The 21,958-nt window shown below is 38.9% G+C and overlaps 1 protein-coding gene across 35 annotated transcripts; it reads left to right on the forward strand.

Moving 5' to 3' along the window:
- The first annotated feature begins 979 nt into the window (after nucleotides 1-979).
- LOC107782376 (uncharacterized) lies at nucleotides 980-18,092 on the forward strand. Of its 35 annotated transcripts, none has more exons than XR_012699339.1 (8): nucleotides 980-1,178; nucleotides 1,472-1,678; nucleotides 3,888-3,976; nucleotides 13,989-14,048; nucleotides 15,183-15,239; nucleotides 16,117-16,187; nucleotides 16,313-16,410; nucleotides 17,163-18,092. XR_012699339.1 is itself a non-coding variant. In XM_075230937.1 (8 exons), exons 7-8 carry the CDS (start codon nucleotides 17,388-17,390, stop codon nucleotides 17,963-17,965), a joined length of 426 nt encoding a protein of 141 aa, XP_075087038.1. In that variant the 5' UTR covers nucleotides 988-1,178; nucleotides 1,472-1,678; nucleotides 3,888-3,976; nucleotides 9,099-9,158; nucleotides 13,989-14,048; nucleotides 15,183-15,239; nucleotides 16,117-17,387; the 3' UTR covers nucleotides 17,966-18,092. The 35 variants fall into 35 exon arrangements, 18 of the variants coding, with proteins under 18 accessions (XP_075087038.1, XP_075087047.1, XP_075087034.1 ...); XR_012699333.1 differs by having other exon boundaries at nucleotides 981-1,178; nucleotides 16,117-16,767; nucleotides 17,163-17,270; nucleotides 17,355-18,092; XR_012699338.1 differs by having other exon boundaries at nucleotides 981-1,178; nucleotides 16,117-16,767; nucleotides 17,163-17,270; nucleotides 17,556-18,092.
- The last annotated feature ends 3,866 nt before the right edge of the window (nucleotides 18,093-21,958 follow it).

The raw sequence follows: 21,958 nt of genomic DNA on the forward strand, positions 1-21,958 counted from the left end.
CAACTGTAAAGAATAACTTGAGAAGTAAATGAGGGAACGTCGTTATAATACTCAACACGACCGGCCAGGTCTTTACATTCTCCCCCACTTAAATATACATTCGTCCTCGAACGTGCCAAGAGTTGTTTCCAAGCCATCACATTACTATTCTATCTACCACTCACATACCCGGGGGTGATCCCATGCCACCTTATGCTGTGTAAATTGTATAGGACTAACAACACAACATAATTAAAAATCATAACTTCAACCTTAGCCCATAAACCTTGGAATTCAATTTCCAACATTCGGAATTTCTTTTCAAGACCTGAATCTCACATCAAGATGTTGTATGAGTCTGAACAAGCTGTATCAAGCCATAATCATAGCCCCAGATATAATAACTTAACATACTACACAACTCGCATGCTTGAAACACCATTTTCGATCACAGTAACTACTCCAAACTAACCCAGTAATAGTATTAACTTTATATCAAGCCAAACCTCATTCCAAAACCTTCGTACATTGCTGATAATGAAAGAAACACGTGGAATCTCATTACCCCTTATTAAATCAATAAGTCATGGAGCTTACTTGCCCAAACTAGAATCATAATATCCTTCTATGATGACTTTCAATATTATCCTTCCAATATACCGTACAGTACAAAAAAACTCGATTTAGCGACGAAATTTTGCGACAAATATGTTCCCCTCGCTACTTAGCGACGAATTAATTACGGAAATAGAGCTTTATCGCAAAAAGGTAAACCAAATAATTAGTATCTAATATAGCGACAAATTAGCGACAAACTGAAAACTCCGTCGCTAAAAATTGGCGCCCTCATTTTAACAACAAAATAAGTGAGGAAAATTTGGTGAAAATATTTATTGCATATTAGTGACGGATGTAGTGACGAAGTGTGTATGTTGCTAATATTTTTAATTAATGAGAGTATCTTTACCCTTGTTGCTACAGAAAGTTTTTGTCGCTTGGTATTTAGGGAAAAAAGGTTACGACAAAATAAGTGTTCTGCTTTAGCGAAAAACCAGCCCCTTTCTAAAAAATAAGGTCTTTCTTTCTCACAGAAGAATACACTAAGAAACCAGCCCCTTTGCTTCTTCTTATTCTTCTCCTCTAATCTTTCATTAATTTTCCCAGATGCGTTACTACATCAACTCTTTTCTAAAATAATGGTATGTCTCTGCTTCTTTCTCTGTTTATTAGCAATTTTTCTACATTAAAATTTTTAGGGCTTTGGTAGATGTAAAATAAATCAAGCTTTCGTCTCTTCCCCCTTTTTCTTTGTAGTATGTGAAGTTAAATATGAAGTAGAGGTTGACATATTTTGGGTATATCTCATTTGTGCATAAATGTATATTTTTATTACTATTTATTGTTGGCAAAATATGATTTGAGGATTTCTTTTGTGTTGAACTCTTGATTAATACTAATTTTGGTGATATTTGGTTATTAAAATCGAATTTAGGTGTTTTGAGATGTGCGTGGTTTCCAATTTCTTCAAGGTGAAGTGCTGCAAAACTCTACATTGTTGCTGAACTTTCACACTGTTTTGTCCTTCTTTTGAGATTGCTTTGACATCAACCAGTTCTAGCATCTACCCAGTAACCAGTTCTTCACTCGAGCACTAGAAGTCTTAGAGTTTTGCTACTCTTTTATACCTCCTGTATATCATGTAAGGAGTTTCTTATCCTTTTCTTAACGTAGGATTGATAACACCCAGTAGTCACAGATAATTTCTTTCTTATGTTTTATTCCTAGTTTTGTTACTAAGAATTGCATTTACTTGAAAACAATAAAAAAATCATATGAGAACAACATAGAACAAAATCTTTTCTTAACGTAGGATTGATAACACCTTATTTAGACCAATTGTTTTTTTACTTGCAGTAGTCTTTTTGCAAGCTACTCGAGTCCATCCTTCCTCCATATTTTTCTCCTTATTGTTGCTTAATTTATAGGCATTCAAGCTAGTTGTAGATGTACCAATCTTCCTGTAACGACCCGACTTGTCGTTTTAAGAATTAATGCCCCGCTCAGTGACTTAAGGTCTCGAGAATCCTCGCAATATGTATTATGACCCGCGTGTGTGGTCGAGTTTGATTTACGGATAATTCAGAGAGATTTGGGATACTTAGTCCCTAAGACGGAAGCTTATGTCTTAGGATTTTGACCGTATTTGGAACTGTGTGAAGACGACTCCGGAATAGAGTTTCGTTAGCTCCGTTGAGTGATTTTGGACTTAGGAGCGTGTCCGGACTGTGAATCTGAGGTCTGTATCCAATTTAGGCTTGAAATGGCGAAAGTCGAATTTTTGGAGAATTGGACCGGAAGTGGACTTTTGATATCGGGGTCGGAATCTAATTCCAGAAGTTGGAGTAGGTCCATAATGTCAATTATGACTTGTGTGAAACATTTGAAGTCATTCCGGATTGATTTGATGTGTTTCGGCACAAGTTATAGAAATTGAAAGTTCAAAGTTCATAAATTTTGATTTGGGATGCGATTCATCGTTTTGATATTGTTTGAGATGATTTGAGAATTCAACTAACTTCGTATGATGTTTTGGGACTTGATGGTATGTTTGGTTGAGGTCCCAAGAGGCTCGGGTGTGTTTCAGGGTGGTTTAGGACCAAATTGGAGTTGTTTGGACTGTTGTTACTGAAGTCTGGTTTCCTTCTTCGCGAACGCGAAGGGAGTCCCGCGTTTCCTAATAGGTATTTGAGGGACTGATGGTTTGGCCTTCGCAAATGCGAAGCTGTGGACGCGAACGCGAAGAAGGAGCAGGGCAAGCCATCGTGAACATTGCCCACGCAACGCGAACGCAAAGAAGAAAGGAGCGATAAGTGTGGCAATATGAGCGAAAAGGGTGGCTATTGGTATTTTCTGGGCGGAGCGATAAGGGTGGCTATTGTCAGGGATGATATGTGATGATGTGGGGTTGTGGTGTTGACAATTTTCATGTGATGTTGTGATTTTCTTGTGTTATTTCTATACCTTGTGCAACTTGTCATGTTGTTAGTAAATTGATAATAATTTTATTTATGTTGAAATTGGGAGCCTGTGGCTATTGCCAGGCGGTTTATAAAATGAAATGTGGGTACGAGGTGCCGTGAATTATGATATGAAATGGGGATATTGGCACGTGAATTGTCCGTGCAGTTGTGATATAAAATGTGGGCACGAGGTGCTGTGATGAAATGATAATGATATTTGGCACATGAATTGTCCGTGCAGTTGTGATATGAAATGAGGGCACGTGGTGCCGGGGAAATATGATGATTTAATTATAGGCATGAGGTGCCGTGGAAATATGAAAATGGGATGAGACCCATGTTTACGAAAAATAAAAAATGGGCTGAGACTCGTATTTTGATGATTATGAAATGAGGTGTCACATGGTGACCTTTTAATTGAAAGAATTCTATTAAAGATATTTATTTGAAGAAATTGTATTTGAAAAGATTTATTGAAAGAATTATGTTTGAAAAATAATTATTTGAGAAAATTATATTTGAAAGAGAGTTACTTGGAAGAACTATGTGAAAGACATTTATTTGAAGGGCTTGATTTAATTGGGTGTAATTGTGTTTATTAATTGTTGAGTGATATTAATGGTATTCTTGTTGTCTGTTGTGCATATCGCTGGTTGTTTTATCCTGCCTTTATTATTATTATTATTATTATTATTATTATTATTATTATTTTTATTATTATTATTATTATTATTTGTTTCCTATTATTTTGTATATCATATTGCACAGGTTATTAGACTAGTGACTGTCTTGACTATACCTCGTCTCTACTCCATTGAGGTTAGTCTTGATACTTACTGGGCACCGCTGTGGTGTGCTCACTGTATACTTCTGCACATTTTTGTGCAGAGCCAGGTATTGAAGATAACATACTTGAGCAGAGTTAAAGCGGGATCGTAAGGATTCAAGGTAGAGCTGCTTGGTCGTCGCATTCCCTTGTGAGTCTTTTCATTTCATTGTACTGTTAACTTGTAATCAAACAATATTGTATATTCGGTCCTCGTGATCATATGTATTCAGTTAGAGTTTATGACTCAGTACTACCAGTCTTGGGAGCTTGTATATTCATATTTGTTCCGTTGTCAGTTTTGATTATTTATTTAATTAAAAAAAATGGTTTCAAAAGGTAGTTGAAATAGGCTTACCTAGTCTTAGAGACTAGGTGCCATCACAACGCCTGTGGTGGGATTTTGGGTCGTGACAAGTTGGTATCAGAGCTCTAGGTTCATAGGTTCTACGAGTCACGAACGAGTCTAGTAGAGTCTTGCGGATCGGTACGAAGACGTCTGTACTTATCTTCGAGAGGCTACATAACTGTTAGGAAATTTCCATTTCTTTCATTCCTGTCGTGCAGAATTTGTTGAATTTGAACCTTTGTATCTTCATTATCTCACAGATGGTGAGGACACGTGCTACTAGGTTAGCTAAGCAGGCATCTGCATATCCGCACATAATGCTAGGGCTGCAAGAGGTCGGGACCGAGTTAGAGGCCGAGGAAGGGCACGTGCTACGACTAGAGCACATGTCAGAACAACAGTTGAGGAGCCACCAGTAGCTCCAGTTGGGGGATAGGTACCAGAAGCACCTGTTGTTATCCCCGGACTTCAGGAGACTTTAGTACAGTTCCTGAGTATGTTTGGTACATTAACTCAGGCGGGTTTGATCTCTATTGCACCAAACATTCCGCAGATTGGGGGAGTAGCTCAGACTCCTACCACAACTCCATAGCAACAGTTTCCCGTTGGTCAGGTTCCGGGTGTAGTACCGGTACAACTTGTTATTCCGGTTCGACCTGAGGTCAAGTCCGAGGCATCAGAAGAAGAACAAAAGAGACTTGAAAGGTTTAAGAGGTATAGTCCACCTACTTTCAATGGCACAGCTACAGAGGATGCTTAAGAATTTCTAGTAAATTTTCACTGTATTTCTCCGTACCATGGGTATTGTGGAGGTGAGAAGAGTCGTCTTAACTACATTTCAACTGTCAGGCGCGGCGTATCGGTGGTGGCAAATATGTGAAGAAGGTAGACCAGCCGATGCCACACCACCAACTTGGGCTCAATTTTCGGAAATGTTCTTGTAAGAGTTTGTTCCCAGACTCTCAGAGATGCGTGGCGCACAAAGTTTGAACGGTTGCGTCATGGTACTATGACAATATTAGAATATGCTATCAGGTTCAGTGAGTTAGCCCGTCATGCACTTATCTTAGTTCCGACAATCAGAGAACGGGTCCGCAGATTTAATGAGGGGCTCGATTATGATATTAAAATATGTATGGCTCGAGAGTTGCAAACTGATGCTCCATTTCAACAAGTAGTGGAAATTGCAAGGAAGATTGAGGGTGTTTTAGGCGAGGAAAGGGAGTCTAAGGAGGCCAAAAGGTCTCGAAGATCTATAAGGTTCAGTGGATTTTACTCTTCAGCTAGAACCCATTATAGCGGAGAGTCGAGCAGCCGGTCAGCTCAGTCCGCACATCAGATTACTCGGGGTGCTCCAGTTTATAATGCACCACCGACACGAGATTCTTACAGTGGTTATTCCAGTTATTTGGCACAGACTCAATACGAGCAGTCGCGACCTCAGAGGGATTGTTATGAGTGTGGTGATACTAGGCATATCATGAGAGATTGTCCCAGACTTGGGAGGGGTGGATTTCATCAGAACACTCTAGCTACAAGCTTTATTCCAGTTGATACTCCACGTTTACGGTCAGCTATAGTTGGAGGACAGGCGGGTAGTGGGTGCCTAAGAGGTGGAGGCCCGACCCGTTGATATAATCGCTATGTTTTGGCTGAGGCCAATACACGAGATGATGTTGTTACAGGTACGATCCTGGTTTTATTATAAAAGGTTATTTTCCTTAATTTGATTCGGTTCTGAATATTGAGGTGAGTCCTCCTATTATGCTCCACTTATGGGTGAGCTTCGTAAATTTGTGACCCATTTATATGTTTATCCCTTTGGGGAGATTTAAATATGTGATCCCGTATTTGTCATTTTATTTTTGGTACACCATTGAGGGCTATAAGCCTAAAAGTAATTTTTATTATTCACTACAGTGGGTTTAATGTGTTTCGAAATAATTGATTCCAATTTTTTTTTTATGAATTATATGCCCTACCGGTAGGAGGGTTCATTATATGTTGTGAAAATTGTTTATGAAATATATTGAAAAGAAGAAAGAAAGGAAATTGAAAATTATAGTTGGCACAATGTGCAAAATACTTGTGATTCGGAGTTTAGGACGAGATCCTCGAATTTTATATATGATGTGAAATATTTAAACTGGGCTGCAAGCCGCGATGGAAGTTATATAAGGACGAGGTCCTTGTGGTAAAATATTTATGTGTTTAAAATTTTACCTTGTGAAATTTAATTTGTGCAATAATATTAATAGAGAGTCATGCTGTTAGGATTATTTGATAATGCTTGTATATTTTCTGTTTATATTCATCCATTTTTGTGCTGTAAATATTGAGTTTTAGCCTATGAGGTGAGTGCCCAAGTGGCGTTAAATGTGACTCATTAATCCGAGTAAGTAATCATGAGGTCTTCATGCCTCACGTTCTGTTGTCAGTGTTGTGAAAATTCGAAACGAGGTAATAGTTAATATGAGATTAATGTTATTGATATATACCCTGTGGTATTTTGTTGGGTTGTGGATATATTGTTAGGAGTTGTTTTGGTGTTACTCTGGCAGGTGGATAGGCCCAATTACAGGGGAGACTGTCGAAATTTCTGAAAAATTTGGGAGTTAGTAAAATTTGAAGGATTGAGAATTGCAAAAGAAGAGACAAATTATGTTATGTGTTTAAGAGCGAATGATCCTACGCAGGGGAGAATAAAGCACCCCAGAAAATTTTTGAAGTACTTTAACACTATCAAGAAAGTTGATGTGTGTAGGCACGAGTTGCTACATCCAGTTAAGACTAATACCGTGCGTTGATGAAAAATCGGATTTTCTGAAAATGTTTGGAGTGTAAGAAGTTGATCTTAAAGTTTACAAATACAGATAAAAGAAGTAATCTCAAGTGAGATGATGTTGTCGGTCTTATCTCAAATGCGGTAACGTGGAATCAACTGTGAGTTTATGTGTAAGAGTAAAATTATCAATTCGGTAACCTCAGAATAATTCTTAGAATGTTCGAGGATGAACGTTTGTTTATGAGGTGGAGAATGTAACGACCCGACTTGTCGTTTTAAAAATTAACTCCCCGTTTAGTGACTTAAGGTCTCGTGAAGCCTTGCAATATGTATTATGACCCATGTGTGTGGTCGAGTTTGATTTACGGATGATTCAGAGAGATTTGGGATACTTAGTCCCGAAGACGGAAGCTTAAGTCTTAGGATTTTGACCATAGTCGAAACTATGTCAAGACGACTCCGGAATGGAGTTTCGTCGGTTCCGTTAGCTCCGTTGAGTAATTTTGGACTTAGGAATGTGTCCAGAGTGTGAATCTGAGGTCTGTTGCCAATTTAGACTTGAAATGGCAAAAGTCAAATTTTTGGAGAATTGGACCGGAAGTGGACTTTTGATATCGGGGTCGAAATCTGATTCCGGAAGTTGGAGTAGGTCCACAATGTCAATTATGACTTGTGTGTAAAATTTGAAGTCATTCCGGTTTGATTTGATGTGTTTCGGCACAAGTTATAGAAATTGAAAGTTCAAAGTTCATAGATTTTTATTTGGGGTGCGATTCGACGTTTTGATGTTCTTTGAGGTGATTTGAGAATTCGACTAACTTCGTATGATGTTTTGAGACTTGATGGTATGTTTGGTTGAGGTCCCGAGGGGCTCGGGTGTATTTCGGGGTGATTTCGGACCAAATTGGAGTTGTTTGGACTGCTGTTGCTAAAGTCTGGTTTCCTTCTTCGCGAACGCGAAGGAAGTCCCGCGTTCGGGAAGAGGAATTTGAGGGACTGATGGTTTGGCCTTCGCGATCGCGAAGTTGTGGACGCGAAGAAGGAGCAGGGCAAGCCTTCGCGAGTTCGGCCCAGGCAATGCGAACGCAAAGAAGAAAGGAGCGATAAGGGTGGCAATAGGAGCGATAAGGGTGGCTATTAATATTGTCTGGGCGGAGCGATAAAGGTGGCTATATGAGCGATAAGGGTGGCAATAGGAGCGATAAGGGTGGCTATTGTTAGGGACGATATGTGATGATGTGGGGTTGTGGTATTGACAATTTTCATGTGATGTTGTGATTTTCTTGTGTTATTTCTATACCTTGTGTAACTTGTCATGTTAGTAAATTGATAATAATTTGATTTATGTTGAAATTGGGAGCCTGTGGCTATTGCCAGGCGGTTTATAAAATGAAATGTGGGTACGAGGTGCCGTGAATTATGATATGAAATGGGGATATTGGCACGTGAATTGTCCGTGCAGTTGTGATATAAAATGTGGGCACGAGGTGCTGTGATGAAATGATAATGATATTTGGCACATGAATTGTCCGTGCAGTTGTGATATGAAATGAGGGCACGTGGTGCCGGGAAAATATGATGATTTAATTATAGGCATGAGGTGCCGTGGAAATATGAAAATGGGATGAGACCCATGTTTACGAAAAATAAAAAATGGGCTGAGACTCGTATTTTGATGATTATGAAATGAGGTGTCACATGTTGACCTTTTAATTGAAAGAATTCTATTAAAGATATTTATTTGAAGAAATTATATTTGAAAAGATTTATTGAAAGAATTATGTTTGAAAAATAATTATTTGAGAAAATTAAATTTGAAAGAGAGTTACTTGGAAGAACTATGTGAAAGACATTTATTTGAAGGGCTTGATTTAATTGGGTATAATTGTGTTTATTAATTGTTGAGTGATATTAATGGTATTCTTGTTGTTTGTTGTGCATATCGCTGGTTGTTTTATCCTGCCTTTATTATTATTATTCGTTTCCTATTATTTTGTATATCATATTGCACGGGTTATTAGATTAGACTAGTGAACGTCTTGACTGTACCTCGTCTCTACTCCATTGATGTTAGTCTTGATACTTAATGGGTACCGACCGTTGCGTACTCATACTACACTTCTGCACATTTTTGTGCAGAGCCAGGTATTGAAGATAACAGACTTGAGCAGAGTTAAAGCGGGATCGTAAGGATTCAAGGTAGAGCTGCTTGGTCGTCGCAGTCCCTTGGAGTCTTTTCATTTCATTGTACTGTTAACTTGTAATCAAACAGTATTGTATATTCGGTCATCGTAATCATTCTATGTATTCAGTTAGAGTTCGTGACTCAGTACTACCAGTCTTGGAAGGTTGTATATTCATATTTGTTCCGTTGTCAGTTTTGATTATTTATTTAATTCAAAAAACAAAATGGCTTAAAAGGTAGTTGAAATCGGCTTACCTAGTTTTAGAGTCTAGGTGCCATGACGACGCCTGTGGTGGGATTTTGGGTCGTGACAAGTTGGTATCATAGCTCTAGGTTCATTGGTTCTACGAGTCATGAACGAGTGTAGAAGGGTCTTGCGGATCGGTACAGAGACGTCTGTACTTATCTTCGAGAGGCTACAGAACTGTTAGGAAATTTCCATTTCTTTTATTCCTTTCGTGCGAAATTTGTTGAATTTGAACCTTTGTATCTCCATTATCTCACATATGGTGAGGACACGTGCTACTGTGTTAGCTGAGCAGGCATCTGCACATACTGCTAGGGCTGCAAGAGGTCGGGGCCAAGGTAGAGGCCGAGGTAGAGATCGAGGAAGGGCACGTAGAGCACCTGTCAGAACAACAGTTGAAGAGCCACTAGTAGCTCCAGTTGGGTTACAGGTAGCAGAAGAACTTGTTGTTATCCCCGGACTTCAGGAGACTTTAGTACAGTTCCTGAGTATGTTTGGTACATTAACTCAGGCGGGATTGATCTCTGTTACACCAAACATTCCGCAGATTAGGGGGAGTTGCTCAGGCTCCTACCACAACTCCAGAGCAACAGGTTCTCGTTGGTCAGGTTCCGGGTATAGTACCAGTACAACCTGTTATTCCAATTTGACTTGAGGTCAGGCCCGAGGAATCTGAAAAAGAACAAAAAAGACTTGAAAGGTTTAAGAGGTATAGTCCACCTACTTTCAGTGGCACAGCTATAGAGGATGCCCAAGAATTTCTAGAAAATTGTCACCGTATTCGCCGCACCATGGGTATTGTGGAGGTGAGCGGAGTTGCCTTTACTACATTTCAACTATCAGACGCAGCGTTTTGGTGGTGGCAAATCTATGAAGAAGGTAGACCAGCCGATGCCACACCACCAACTTGGCCTCAATTTTCGGAAATATTCTTGAAAGAGTTTGTTCCCCAGATTCTCAGAGATGCGTGGCGCACAAAGTTTGAACGGTTGCGTCAGGGTACTATGACAGTGTCAGAATATGCTATAAGGTTCAGTGAGTTAGCCCGTCATGCACCTATCTTAGTTCCGACAATCAGAGAACGGCTATGCAGATTCATTGAGGGGTTCGATTATGATATTAAAATATGTATGGCTAGAGAGTTGCAAATTGATGCTCCATTTCAACAAGTAATGGAAATTGCAAGGAAGATTAAGGGTGTTTTAGGCGAGGAAAGGGAGTCTAAGGAGGCCAAAACTTCTCGAAGATCTAGAGGGTTCAGTGGATTTTACTCTTCAGCAAGAACCCATTATAGCGGAGACTTGAGCAACCGGTCAGCTCAGTCCGCACATCAGATTACTCGGGGTGCTCCATTTTATAGTGCACCACCAACACGAGATTCTTACAGTGGTTATTCCAGTTATTTGGCACAGGTTCAGTACGAGAAGCCGCGACCTCAGAGGGGTTGTTATGAGTGTGGTGATACTAGGCATATCATGAGAGATTGTCCCAGACTAGGGAGGGGTGGATTTCATCAGAATACTCCAGCTACAAGCTTTATTCCAGTTGATACTCCACGTGCACGGTCAGCTAGAGATGGAGGGCAGGTGGGTAGTGGGCGCCTAAGAGGTGGAGGACAGTCGGGTAGTGGGTTTAATATGTTTCGGAATAATTTATTCCAATTTTTTTTAATGAATTATATGCCCTACCGGTAGGAGGGTTCATTATATGTTGTGAAAATTATTTATGAAATATATTGAAAAGAAGAAAGAAAGAAAATTGAAAATTTTAGTTGGCACAATGTGTAAAATACTTGTGATTCGGAGTTGAGGACGAGATCCTCGAAATTTATATATGATGTGAAATATTTAAACCGGGCTGCAAGCCGCGATGGAAGTTATATAAGGACGAGGTCCTTGTGGTGAAATGTTTATGAGTTTAAAATTCTCCCTTGTGAAATTTAATTTGTGCAATAATATTAATAAGGAGTCATGCCTGTTAGGCTTAATTGATAATGCTTGTATATTTTCTGTTCATATTCATCCATTTTTGTGCTGTAAAAATTGAGTTTTAGCCTATGAGGTGAGTGCCTAGGTGGCATTAAATGTGACTCATTAATCAGAGTAAGTAATCATGAGGTCTTCATGCCTCACGTTATGATGTGCTTTATGTCCTAATATCATTATGATAAGGCAATGCTGAGATTAATGTTATTGATATATACCCTGTGGTATTTTGTTGGGTTGTGGATATGTTGTTAGGAGTTGTTTGGGTGTTACTCTGGCAGGTGAATAGGCCTAATTACCGGGGAGACTCTGCCGAAATTTCTGAAAAATTTGGGAGTTAGTAAAATTTGAAGGATTGAGAATTGCAAAAGAAGAGACAAATTATGTTATTTGTTTAAGGGCGAATGATCCTAAGCAGGGGAGAATGAAGCACCCCAGAAATTTTTTGAAGTACTTCAACACTATCAAGAAAGTTGATGTGTATAGGCACGAGTTGCTATAACCAGTTGAGACTAATACCGTGCGTTGATGAAAAATCAAATTTTCTGAAAATGTTTGGAGTGTAAGAAGTTGATCTTAAAGTTTACAAATATGGATAAAAGAAATAATCTCAAGTGAGATGATGTTGTCGAGCTTATCTCAAATGCGGTAACGTAGAATCAACCATGAGTTTATGTCTAAAAGTAAAATTATCAATTCGGTAACCTCAGAATAATTCTTAGAACGTTCGAGGACGAACGTTTGTTTAAGAGGTGGAGAATGTAACGACCCGATTTATCGTTTTAAGAATTAACGTCTCGTTCAGTGACTTAAGGTCTCGAGAAGCCTCGTAATATGTATTATGACCCATGTGTGTGGTCGAGTTTCATTTATGGATGATTCAGAGAGATTTGGGATACTTAGTTCCTAAGACGGAAGCTTAAGTCTTAGGATTTTGACCATAGTCGAACTGCATGAAGACGACTCTGGAATGGAGTTCCGTCGGTTCCGTTAGCTCCATTGAGTGATTTTGGACTTAGAAGCGTATCCAGACTATGAATCTGAGGTCTGTAGCCAATTTAGACTTGAAATAGCGAAAGTCAAATTTTTGGAAAATTGTACCTGAAGTGGACTTTTGATATCTGTGTCGGAATCTGATTCCGGAAGTTGGAGTAGGTCCATAATGTTAATTATGACTTGTGTGCACAAGTTGAAGTCATTCCGGATTGATTTGATTTGTTTTGGCACAAGTTATAGAAATTGAAAGTTCAAAGTTCATAGATTTTGCTTTGGGGTACGATTTGTCGTTTTGATATTGTTTGAGGTGATTTGAGAATTCGACTAACTCTGTATGATGTTTTGGGACTTGATGTTATGTTTGGTTGAGGTCCTGAGGGGCTCGGGTGTGTTTCAGACGAAATTGGAGTTGTTTGGACTGTTGTTGTTGAAGTCTGGTTTCCTTCTTCGCGAACGCGAAGGGAGTCCCGTGTTCGCGAAGAGGAATTTAAGGGACTGATGGTTTGGCCTTTGAGAATGCGAAGCTGTGGACGCAAACGCGAAGAAGGAGCAGGGCAAGCCTTCGCGAACGCGGCCCAGGCAACGCGAATGCGAAGAAGAAAGGAGCGATAAGGGTGGCAATATGAGCGATAAGGGTGGCTATTGATATTGTTTGGGCAGAGCGATAAGGGTGGAAATAGGAGCGATAAGGGTGGCTATTTTCAGGGACGATATGTGATGATGTGGGGTTGTAGTGTTGACAATTTTTATGCGATGTTGTGATTTTCTTGTGTTATTTGTAAACCTTCTGCAACTTGTCTTGTTGTTAGTAAATTGATAATAATCTGATTTATGTTGAAATTGGGAGCCTGTGGCTATTGTCAGGCGGTTTATAAAATGAAATGTGGACATGAGGTGCCGTGAATTGTGATATGAAATGGGGATATTGCCACGTGAATTGTCCGTGCAGCTGTGATATAAAATGTGGGCACGAGGTGCTATGATAAAATGATAATGATATTTGGCACGTGAATTGTCCGTGCAGTTGTGATATGAAATGAGGGAACGAGGTGTCGGAGAAATGTGATGATTTAATTATGGGCACGAGGTGTCGTGAAAATATGAAAATGGGTTGAGATCCGTGTTTACGAAAAATCAAAAATAGGCTGAGACCCGTATTTTGATGATTATGAAATGAGGTGTCACATGGTGACCTTTTAATTGAAAGAATTATATTAAAAATATTTATTTGAGGAAATTGTATTTGAAAAGATTTATTGAAAGAATTATATTTGAAAAATAATTATTTGAGAAAATTATATTTGAAAGAGAGTTACCTGGAAGAACTATGTGAAAGACATTTATTTGAAGGTCTTGATTTAATTGAGTATAGTTGTGTTTATTAATTGTTGAGTTATATTAATGGTATTCTTGTTGTCTGTTGTGCATATCATTGGTTGTTTTATCATGCCTTTATTATTATTTGTTTCCTATTATTTTGTATATCATATTGCACAGGTTATTAGACTAGTGAGTGTCTTGACTGTACCTCATCTCTACTCCATTGAGGTTAGTCTTGATACTTACTGGGCACTGCTGTGGTGTGCTTACTCTACACTTCTTCACATTTTGTGCAGAGCCATGTATTGAAGATAACGGACTTGAGAAGAGTTAAAGCGGAATCGTAAGGATTTAAGGTAGAGCTTCTTGGTCGTTGCAGTCCCTTGGAGTCTTTTCATTTCATTGTACTGTTAACTTGTAATCAAACAGTATTGTATATTCGGTCTTCGTGATCATTCTATGTATTCTGTTAGAGTTCGTGACTTAGTACTACCAGTCTTGGGAGGTTGTATATTCATATTTGTTTCGCTGTCAGTTTTGATTATTTATTTAATTAAAAAAAAATGGCTTCAAAAGGTAGTTGAAATCGACTTACCTAGTCTTAGAGACTAGGTGCCATCACGACGCCTGTGCTGGGATTTTGGGTCGTGATATTTAGAATGTTCAGCCACTTGAACACTTTCATGTCCAGCTTTTTTCTTTTCCTGTTGCAACAGATTTCTGGCATGCACATTTGCTTCTATATCCCTATGGTTGCCTGATTGCTCAGCTTCAACATCCATTTTTTTAAGTGTAATTGATTGATCGACATCCCAAGCAGGCAAACAACATTAGTAGCATTCACCTGCTCCCCAAATTTGTAGCTGCAGGAATATCCCTAGGAGCTTTAGATTTATCATAAGTTTTTCGTAGATCCGTACTCCTCTACACAATATTTTCACCAGCTGTTTTCTTTTCAATAATTTGTCCAATTTTAATTTGAACTACAATTACATTAGGCATATTTTTAACAGCTTCCTTAACACATGTAACAGCAACCCAATCATCTGGTGTACTCTAAGAAACCCCATGCTCCACTCGAACTTCAGCAACTCAAACAATTGTGGCATTGAGTTTTGATGATTGCCAGCCCGTTCCTCCTACTTTCATCTTCTCAGTCATATGATCACCACCGTTAATAGTAGACGACACCATATCAGCCTTCTTCTTTTCATCCAATAAAGTCCTTAAATCACCTTGTTATTTCTCAGCAGAGTTTCCTTTATACGTAGCCTTTTCATGATCGTGATTGTCATTCTTTTCCTATTTTCTTGACATATGAGTTGTGTAGCTTTTTGCATCAATACCTGATTTTGTCTTCTGAAACTAGCTAGAAACATGAATATAATCTCTGTAATAAATTTATTAGTACCTTTGTGGTTCTACATATTGCAAAATAATCTATGTGGTATTTGTTTTGCATGCATCTGACTAAATTTATATTTGTTCAGCTTCATTTCAGGAAAAGGAACGAAACAATCTCAAAGATTCCTCATGGATTAGTTAAGGTATTAGTATATTTCTATTAAATTATAAATATATCTTAATTTATTTTGTTGACATATATTTTATTGTCGCTCTCTCTCTTTCTCTCTCTCCCTTCTTTTCTTGTTCTTATTAGCGCTTTCTTAAAATGAAATGTCAATGTTATTTAGAATTTTCGCTTTTTCTTATCTAAAAATATTCACATAGATTACATTAGCTTTTTGATGTATTTGTGATGTTATGATGTATTTGAGATTGTTTATATATAGTGACTTCTAGGGATGTATTTGTGATATTCTGATTGTTTGTGATCTATTTAATCTTACATTAGCTTCATGATGTATCTGTGATATTTTTTTTCTTTAATAATTTATGGCTTATAAAATAAAAGTAACTATTTGGGTTTTTTTGCTGTCATGTATTTGGTTTCTTTCCTTCGTGCATAAAAAGGCAGTTCTGGGTGTTTGGTAAGATTAAGTGTATCTTCTCTTTACTTTATTCTTGTGTTATTACTTACAAAAAAAATTATATCTGCTTGTCTTTTTAATTTCAACATTAAATAAGAAAATGGAGAATCTAAAGCGTGGTTGGATGTATGAGAGGTTGGATGGACGAGGGGGTATTAATTCTTGTTTCATATTCGACGAGGATAAATTTCTCCAGTTTGCATGTTCTCAAAGAAATAGCATGAGTGGTGACAATGTTAGATGTCCTTGTAAAAAATATCACAACATTAAATACATGGATGTTGAAACCGTTAGATTACACCTTTTGCAGTTTGGATTTGTTGAGAATTATTTTATTTGGATATATCAAGGGGAAAGATGCCTTACTAATGAGTTGTCTTCTGGTGGTAATCTTATAGTATACTAATGTTACTACTTTACAAAATTATTTCAGAAGGCATTCTATTGGGATTCTTTGATTGATAGAGAAGTGAAGCACCTACGGTGAAGTAAGGCAGCGAGAAGGTACTATGATTTTATATGCAAAATAAAAAAAGATAAGGATATAGTTCAACCAGATTTTGCTCCAAAAGATGTGTGAGGCAATTGAATGGAACTATGGAAGGATCCTAAGTGTGTCAAAAAATCAGAAATAAATGCAAAATATCGTTGTGGCGGCGGGACTACCATCTCCATTGGGACTCACACGGGCGGCTCTGTCACCATTGGGGAACATCGCAAGATACTTGTAAGTATATTCTTCGTAAGGGGTAATCACTAGAATTCAGTAGACATATTTCAGCTTCTTAATAGGTTGAGTGGAACGGAGGAGCAGTAACTTATTATTAGTAAGTAGTAATATTTGCTAAGTTTTGTTGCTCTATCATAGACTGGCTTTGTTATATTTGTGATGTATGCAAATAACACGAAGCATCTTTAGTTTTTCAGGTGAACCCGCTTTTTCACCTGAAGCTCCTGAACCCACATTTTTGCTCTATCAAACGATGCCTAAAATAAAGAATTGAGAAACTAAGTTAACAAGTTCACATGCTAGCAAATATTTTCAGAGCAATATCAAGTAATTATAGTGAATAGTTGGAATCAGGTGAGAAAGTTACTTGATTTGTGATATCATAAATAATTATAGCAGTTGCAGCTCCTCTGTAATACATTGGAGCAAGACTGTGGTATCTCTCTTGGCCTGTTGTGTCCCATATTTCAAATTTTGTAGTAGCATCATTTACTGCTACTGTTTGCGAGAAAAATGCTGCACCAATAGTTGATTCCTACACATAACATAAGCTGAGTTCAATCAAAAAGTCCAAATATAAAATAGGAAGCACAAAACTAAACTGGATTTTGCAGCTACACTTATCAAATGGTAAACCAAGAACCTACCTGAAATTCAATAAATGAGTACTGTTGTATACCTTCTTGGTACCTCCATTAGTAAACTGTTTCACCTTATCAAAGGAAATTAAGTTCTTTGTTTTTGTATAGGCTATTGAAAAGGGTCGAGATCCAACACCAAGTGAGCTACACTTGCACGTCCATACATATGGTCATGATGAAAAATCTTTTGTTAGTAAGCGATCCTGACTTGTACATGTAAGTCCAAAATCCTATAATTTTACTGACTTTGTATGTGACATTAACGTCCTACTTGAACTACTTGTTTAACACCTATTTCAGTCCTAAAGATGATATTTGCTAACTTTTGTTTGAATGAAGAACTTAACAGGTAACTTATTTATGCTTTTATCATTTCTTTTCCCCTAATGTTCATCTTCATCATTAATGAATTTCACTAATTATTATGGAATTTACCGAAAAAATATCAGTAAATATTACAGCAAAAAATACAAATTCAATCTGATATTGATCAATCTTTAGCATTTTATCAAGTCGCGGGAGGGAAAAAGAAGAGAAGAAAATATGGTCTTGGATCTCAAGCAAAATATTTCTATGGGCCGAATCTTCGTGCCTCTTCTAGATCATCTGATGCTTCTTCATCATCAGCACCTCCGAATGCTCAGTCAGCTCCGATGGCGAATTTGGATGAGTTAGTGATGCGATTGATTCCTGCATTGACTGATCATATGGTTCTTGTACTGACTGATCACATGCTTCCTGTGTTGGCTCAGCAAGTAAGAGGATTGATAGCTTCACCATCACATGTGCAAGATAATCATACCGATCACCCATCAGCTAGGGCACCTCCAGTTCCTCCTCCTCCTACTAATATTAACGAGGTTCATGCATCGCTTTCTGATGATGACCTCCACTCTCCAGTATCTCAGTAGTTAACTATTTTTATTTGAATTTTATTTTGGTATTGTAGATATTTTGGTATTAACAAGGTTCATGCATAGCTTTCTAATGATGACCTTCACTCTCCAGTCTCTCAATAATTAACTATTTTTATTTGAACTTTATTTTAGTATTGTAAATGTTTTAATCTTAACTTTATTTTGGTATCTATTTTGGATCTTGTAGAATATTAATTTCTATGAATTTCAGTTATTATTAAGAGTATCTTATATATGCTTGAACAATATGTATTTTATTAAATAAAATAAGAAAAATATAATTTGTGACGAATTTTCTTCGTAGCTATAACTAATATAGAATAACAGGATGCGACATATTTGCGACAAAAGAATTTCATCACCAAAAGAAAGGCAAATATGTCTCAATAATATTAGCGACGGATTAGCTGCAGAAAATATTCGTCGCCAATTAAATCCGACGACGAAATGACTTGTCAATTTGGCGACAAAATTGATGAATTTTACGATGGATATGTGTTGTCGCTAAGAGTAGCAACAGATACAAACCGTAGCTAATTCGTCACTAACTTACCAATGGATTCAAGTTTTTCATTAGTAAAGGGTTAGCTACGAGCAAATTAGCGACGGACACAAATCTGTCGCTAAACAAGTTTAGCGACGGAAATATACTACTTAGTTACGGAATTCATCCGTCGCTAAAGACGGTTTTTTTTGTAGTGGTAATAAAATCTTATGGTACCCATTCTGGGTCCAATGACCATATATTATTAAACACAACTATCCCACTGACATGCCACACCAATACAACTCAAGCCACAACTGCGCAACCTTGTACCCAAAATGGAAGATGTCTCAAAGTAGAGAACCGTATTGCAAGTTCAACAAGCACCACCACAACTGCAATGCTATAAGCTCATTATATATAGTAGAACCAATACACCCGAATTTAATAAGAGTAACCAGCTCTTCTAGAGCTAACATAATCATCACCCGCACGGACAACTCACATGCTATAGTATAAATATTCGGACCTGCACGTACAACTCACGTGCCAATAATATCAGTATATGGATCCGCATGGACAACTCACGTACCAATAATATAATCCGCCTGGCATGGTCACAGGCCTCCAGTCCAAGCATATCATACCGGAGCGATCAAATAAGTACACATGTATATGATAAATGAATTATGATTCTCATGCTCCTGGATTGGTACAGATAACACGCCATGGAGTAGGTAGGTGCAATGTGTGCTATAACTACTCAAATCGGCAAGTTAACGCAGAGATATTAACTACCCAAAAAGGCCAAAAGACACAAGTCCCATTATCACAACGGCCCCCAAAGAAGGAACCCTGCCTTAACACCACCAATCAAATTCATACTTCGTGCGCACTACATCCTTCAAAATAACAATTTGATCATTTCATGATTTTTCATAAATTGCAATATAACCCGCATTCAAGAAATTTTCTTACTCAAGTTATCCCCGATATCAACCTCTGCAAGTCATAACTAATCAACAAGTATTCCTAGGCCCAAAACCCAATATCGTACAAAATCGTGCAATCAAATCATAGATAGTAGACTCCCCCACTTGGCTCAAAGCCATAAAACAAAACATCTTATAACTCACCATACCCAAGCTAACATCTAAATTGACCATACTAAGCAATGAAAGATCAACTCTGGTCTCTAGTCCCCCAATAATTTTCACATACCACCGATACACATGGTCCAGAATTACAGTATCGCATATCGGCATAGATACATGAACAGGTGAAACTAAGGACTCACGGGGCATATCCAGATAATGAATAATATATGATGAAACATACGAATATGTGGAACCAGGGTCTAATAATATAGATGTCTCCCTGTGGCACACTAAGACAATACATGTTATCACTGCATCTGAAGCAACAACATCAGGTCTGGCAGGAAAAGCATATAATCGCCTTGACCGTCACCGGATCGGCCTTCCCCTCTTAGGCGACCCCTAGCTGACTGAGCCCCACCCCATGCTGGCTGGGCGGGTGGTAGAGCAACTAGTGCAGAAGTAGTAGCCTGACTCCGCTGCTGAACTGGAGCTCGCGTATGGTGGGGACAATATTTCCTTACATGACCCAGCTCTCCACACTCATAGCACTCCATCTCGAAGAATGGTGGCGAGTTCTGAGGCGGACCTCGGGAACCAGAATAACTACCAGAAGGACCAGGTACATATGATCCCTGAACTGATGGTGCACGGGGCGTACTCGGGGCTGGAAGTGCACTGAGAGATGACTGACTCTTATAAGAACTGTATGAACCATGGCTGGATGATGCACCATGGTGAACTGAACGGCCCCTGTTGTGGTAGAACTGCCCTCCAGAAGGTACCCCACCAAAACCTCCCGAACCTCGAGGCCTCTTAGCCTCCCTTTCACCATGCTCCTGGCTACGAACCACCTCTATCTGCCGAGCAATGTCAACCACCTCATCAAAAGTGGCACCAGATACCCTCTCCCTAGTTAAAAGCAATCGCAACTGATACGTGAGGCCATCAATGAACCTTTTAATCCTCTCCCTATCAGTGGGAACCAACCAATCTGCGTGACTAGCCAACTCAAAAAATCTCATCTCGTACTGCATCACAAACATGCCATCGTGATGTAACTGCTCAAACTCTCTGTGTAGCTCCTCTCTACGAGACTGCGAAAAAAACTTCTCCAAAAATAGAACGGAGAACTCCTGTCATGTAAGTGGTACTGCACCAACCGGTATGCGCCTCTCATAATCCTACCACCATCTGAAGGAAGCTCCAGAAAACTAAAAAGTAGTGAACGAGACCCCACTGGTCTCCAGAATACCTATTGTGTGAAGCATACGCTGGTACTTATCCAGAAAACCCGGAGCATCCTCTAACTCAGCACCGCTAAATGATGGAGGTCGAAGCCTCCCAAATCTCTCAAGTCTCCTTTGTTCATCATCTGCCATAACAGGAACTACCGGGGCCTGAGAAGCTACAGCCGATTGGGCTGGTAGTGCCCCTGGTATCTGAACTCCCTATACTACTTGATCTGGAGTACGGGCAATAGGGGTATGAGTACCTCCCCCGGCCTGAGAAGTGACTGGTGCAGCCTGAGCCGAAACCACCTGAGCAAGGCCAGTGCAAACTGTAAATATTTGGGCCAAAGTCTCCTGAAGGCCAGGAATCTCAATGGGCACAACTGGTGCCTAAGTTGGTCCTGTCGGCTCAGCTATATCTGGAATCTTCTCCTGAGCTGGAGCAACTGGTGGTGCTACAGGCACTGCTCCAACTGTTGTACGAGTGACACCTCGACCTCTACCTCGGCCTCTACCACGGCCCTGACCTCTCGCGGCCCTAGCTGGTGGCACTGGTGCCTGACCGTCCAATCCGGTAGTACGTGTTCTTACCATTTGTGAGAGAATAGAATAACAAAATTTTAGTTTTCCGGAATCAAAAAGTTCGCCCGATAGAATACAAGAAAAAATGAAATTTTTCCTAAGGGTTCAGCAGCCTCTCGAAGATAAGTACAAATGTCTCCGTACCGATCCACAAGACTCAACTCAACCTGCTCATGACTCATGAGACCTATGAAACCTAGGCTCTGATACCAACTTGTCACGACCAAAAATCTCACTAGTCGTGATGGCGCCTATATCAATACTAAGCAAGTCCACAATCTTAATAAACCACCATATCTATTAAATTTGAAAACAAAATAATTAAATTAAACGGATGAAATCTCACAAATACAAATATAACACTCCCAAAACCCGGTATCATGGAGTACATGAGCATCTAATATGAATACAATGTCTGACTGATTAAAAATACCACTGTCCGAAAGAATAGAACAATACAATAACTGAAGAAAAAAGAGAAAAGGTCAGCGGATGCCAAGCAGCTACCTTGATAGACTCCAACTGGTATCACACTGAGGTCTAACAGCCGCCTTGTCCAGAAGCATCTGGATCTACACACAAGGTGCAGAGT

The sequence above is a fragment of the Nicotiana tabacum genome, chromosome 15 (assembly GCF_000715075.1).
Source record: "Nicotiana tabacum cultivar K326 chromosome 15, ASM71507v2, whole genome shotgun sequence".
Classification (NCBI taxonomy): domain Eukaryota; kingdom Viridiplantae; phylum Streptophyta; class Magnoliopsida; order Solanales; family Solanaceae; genus Nicotiana; species Nicotiana tabacum.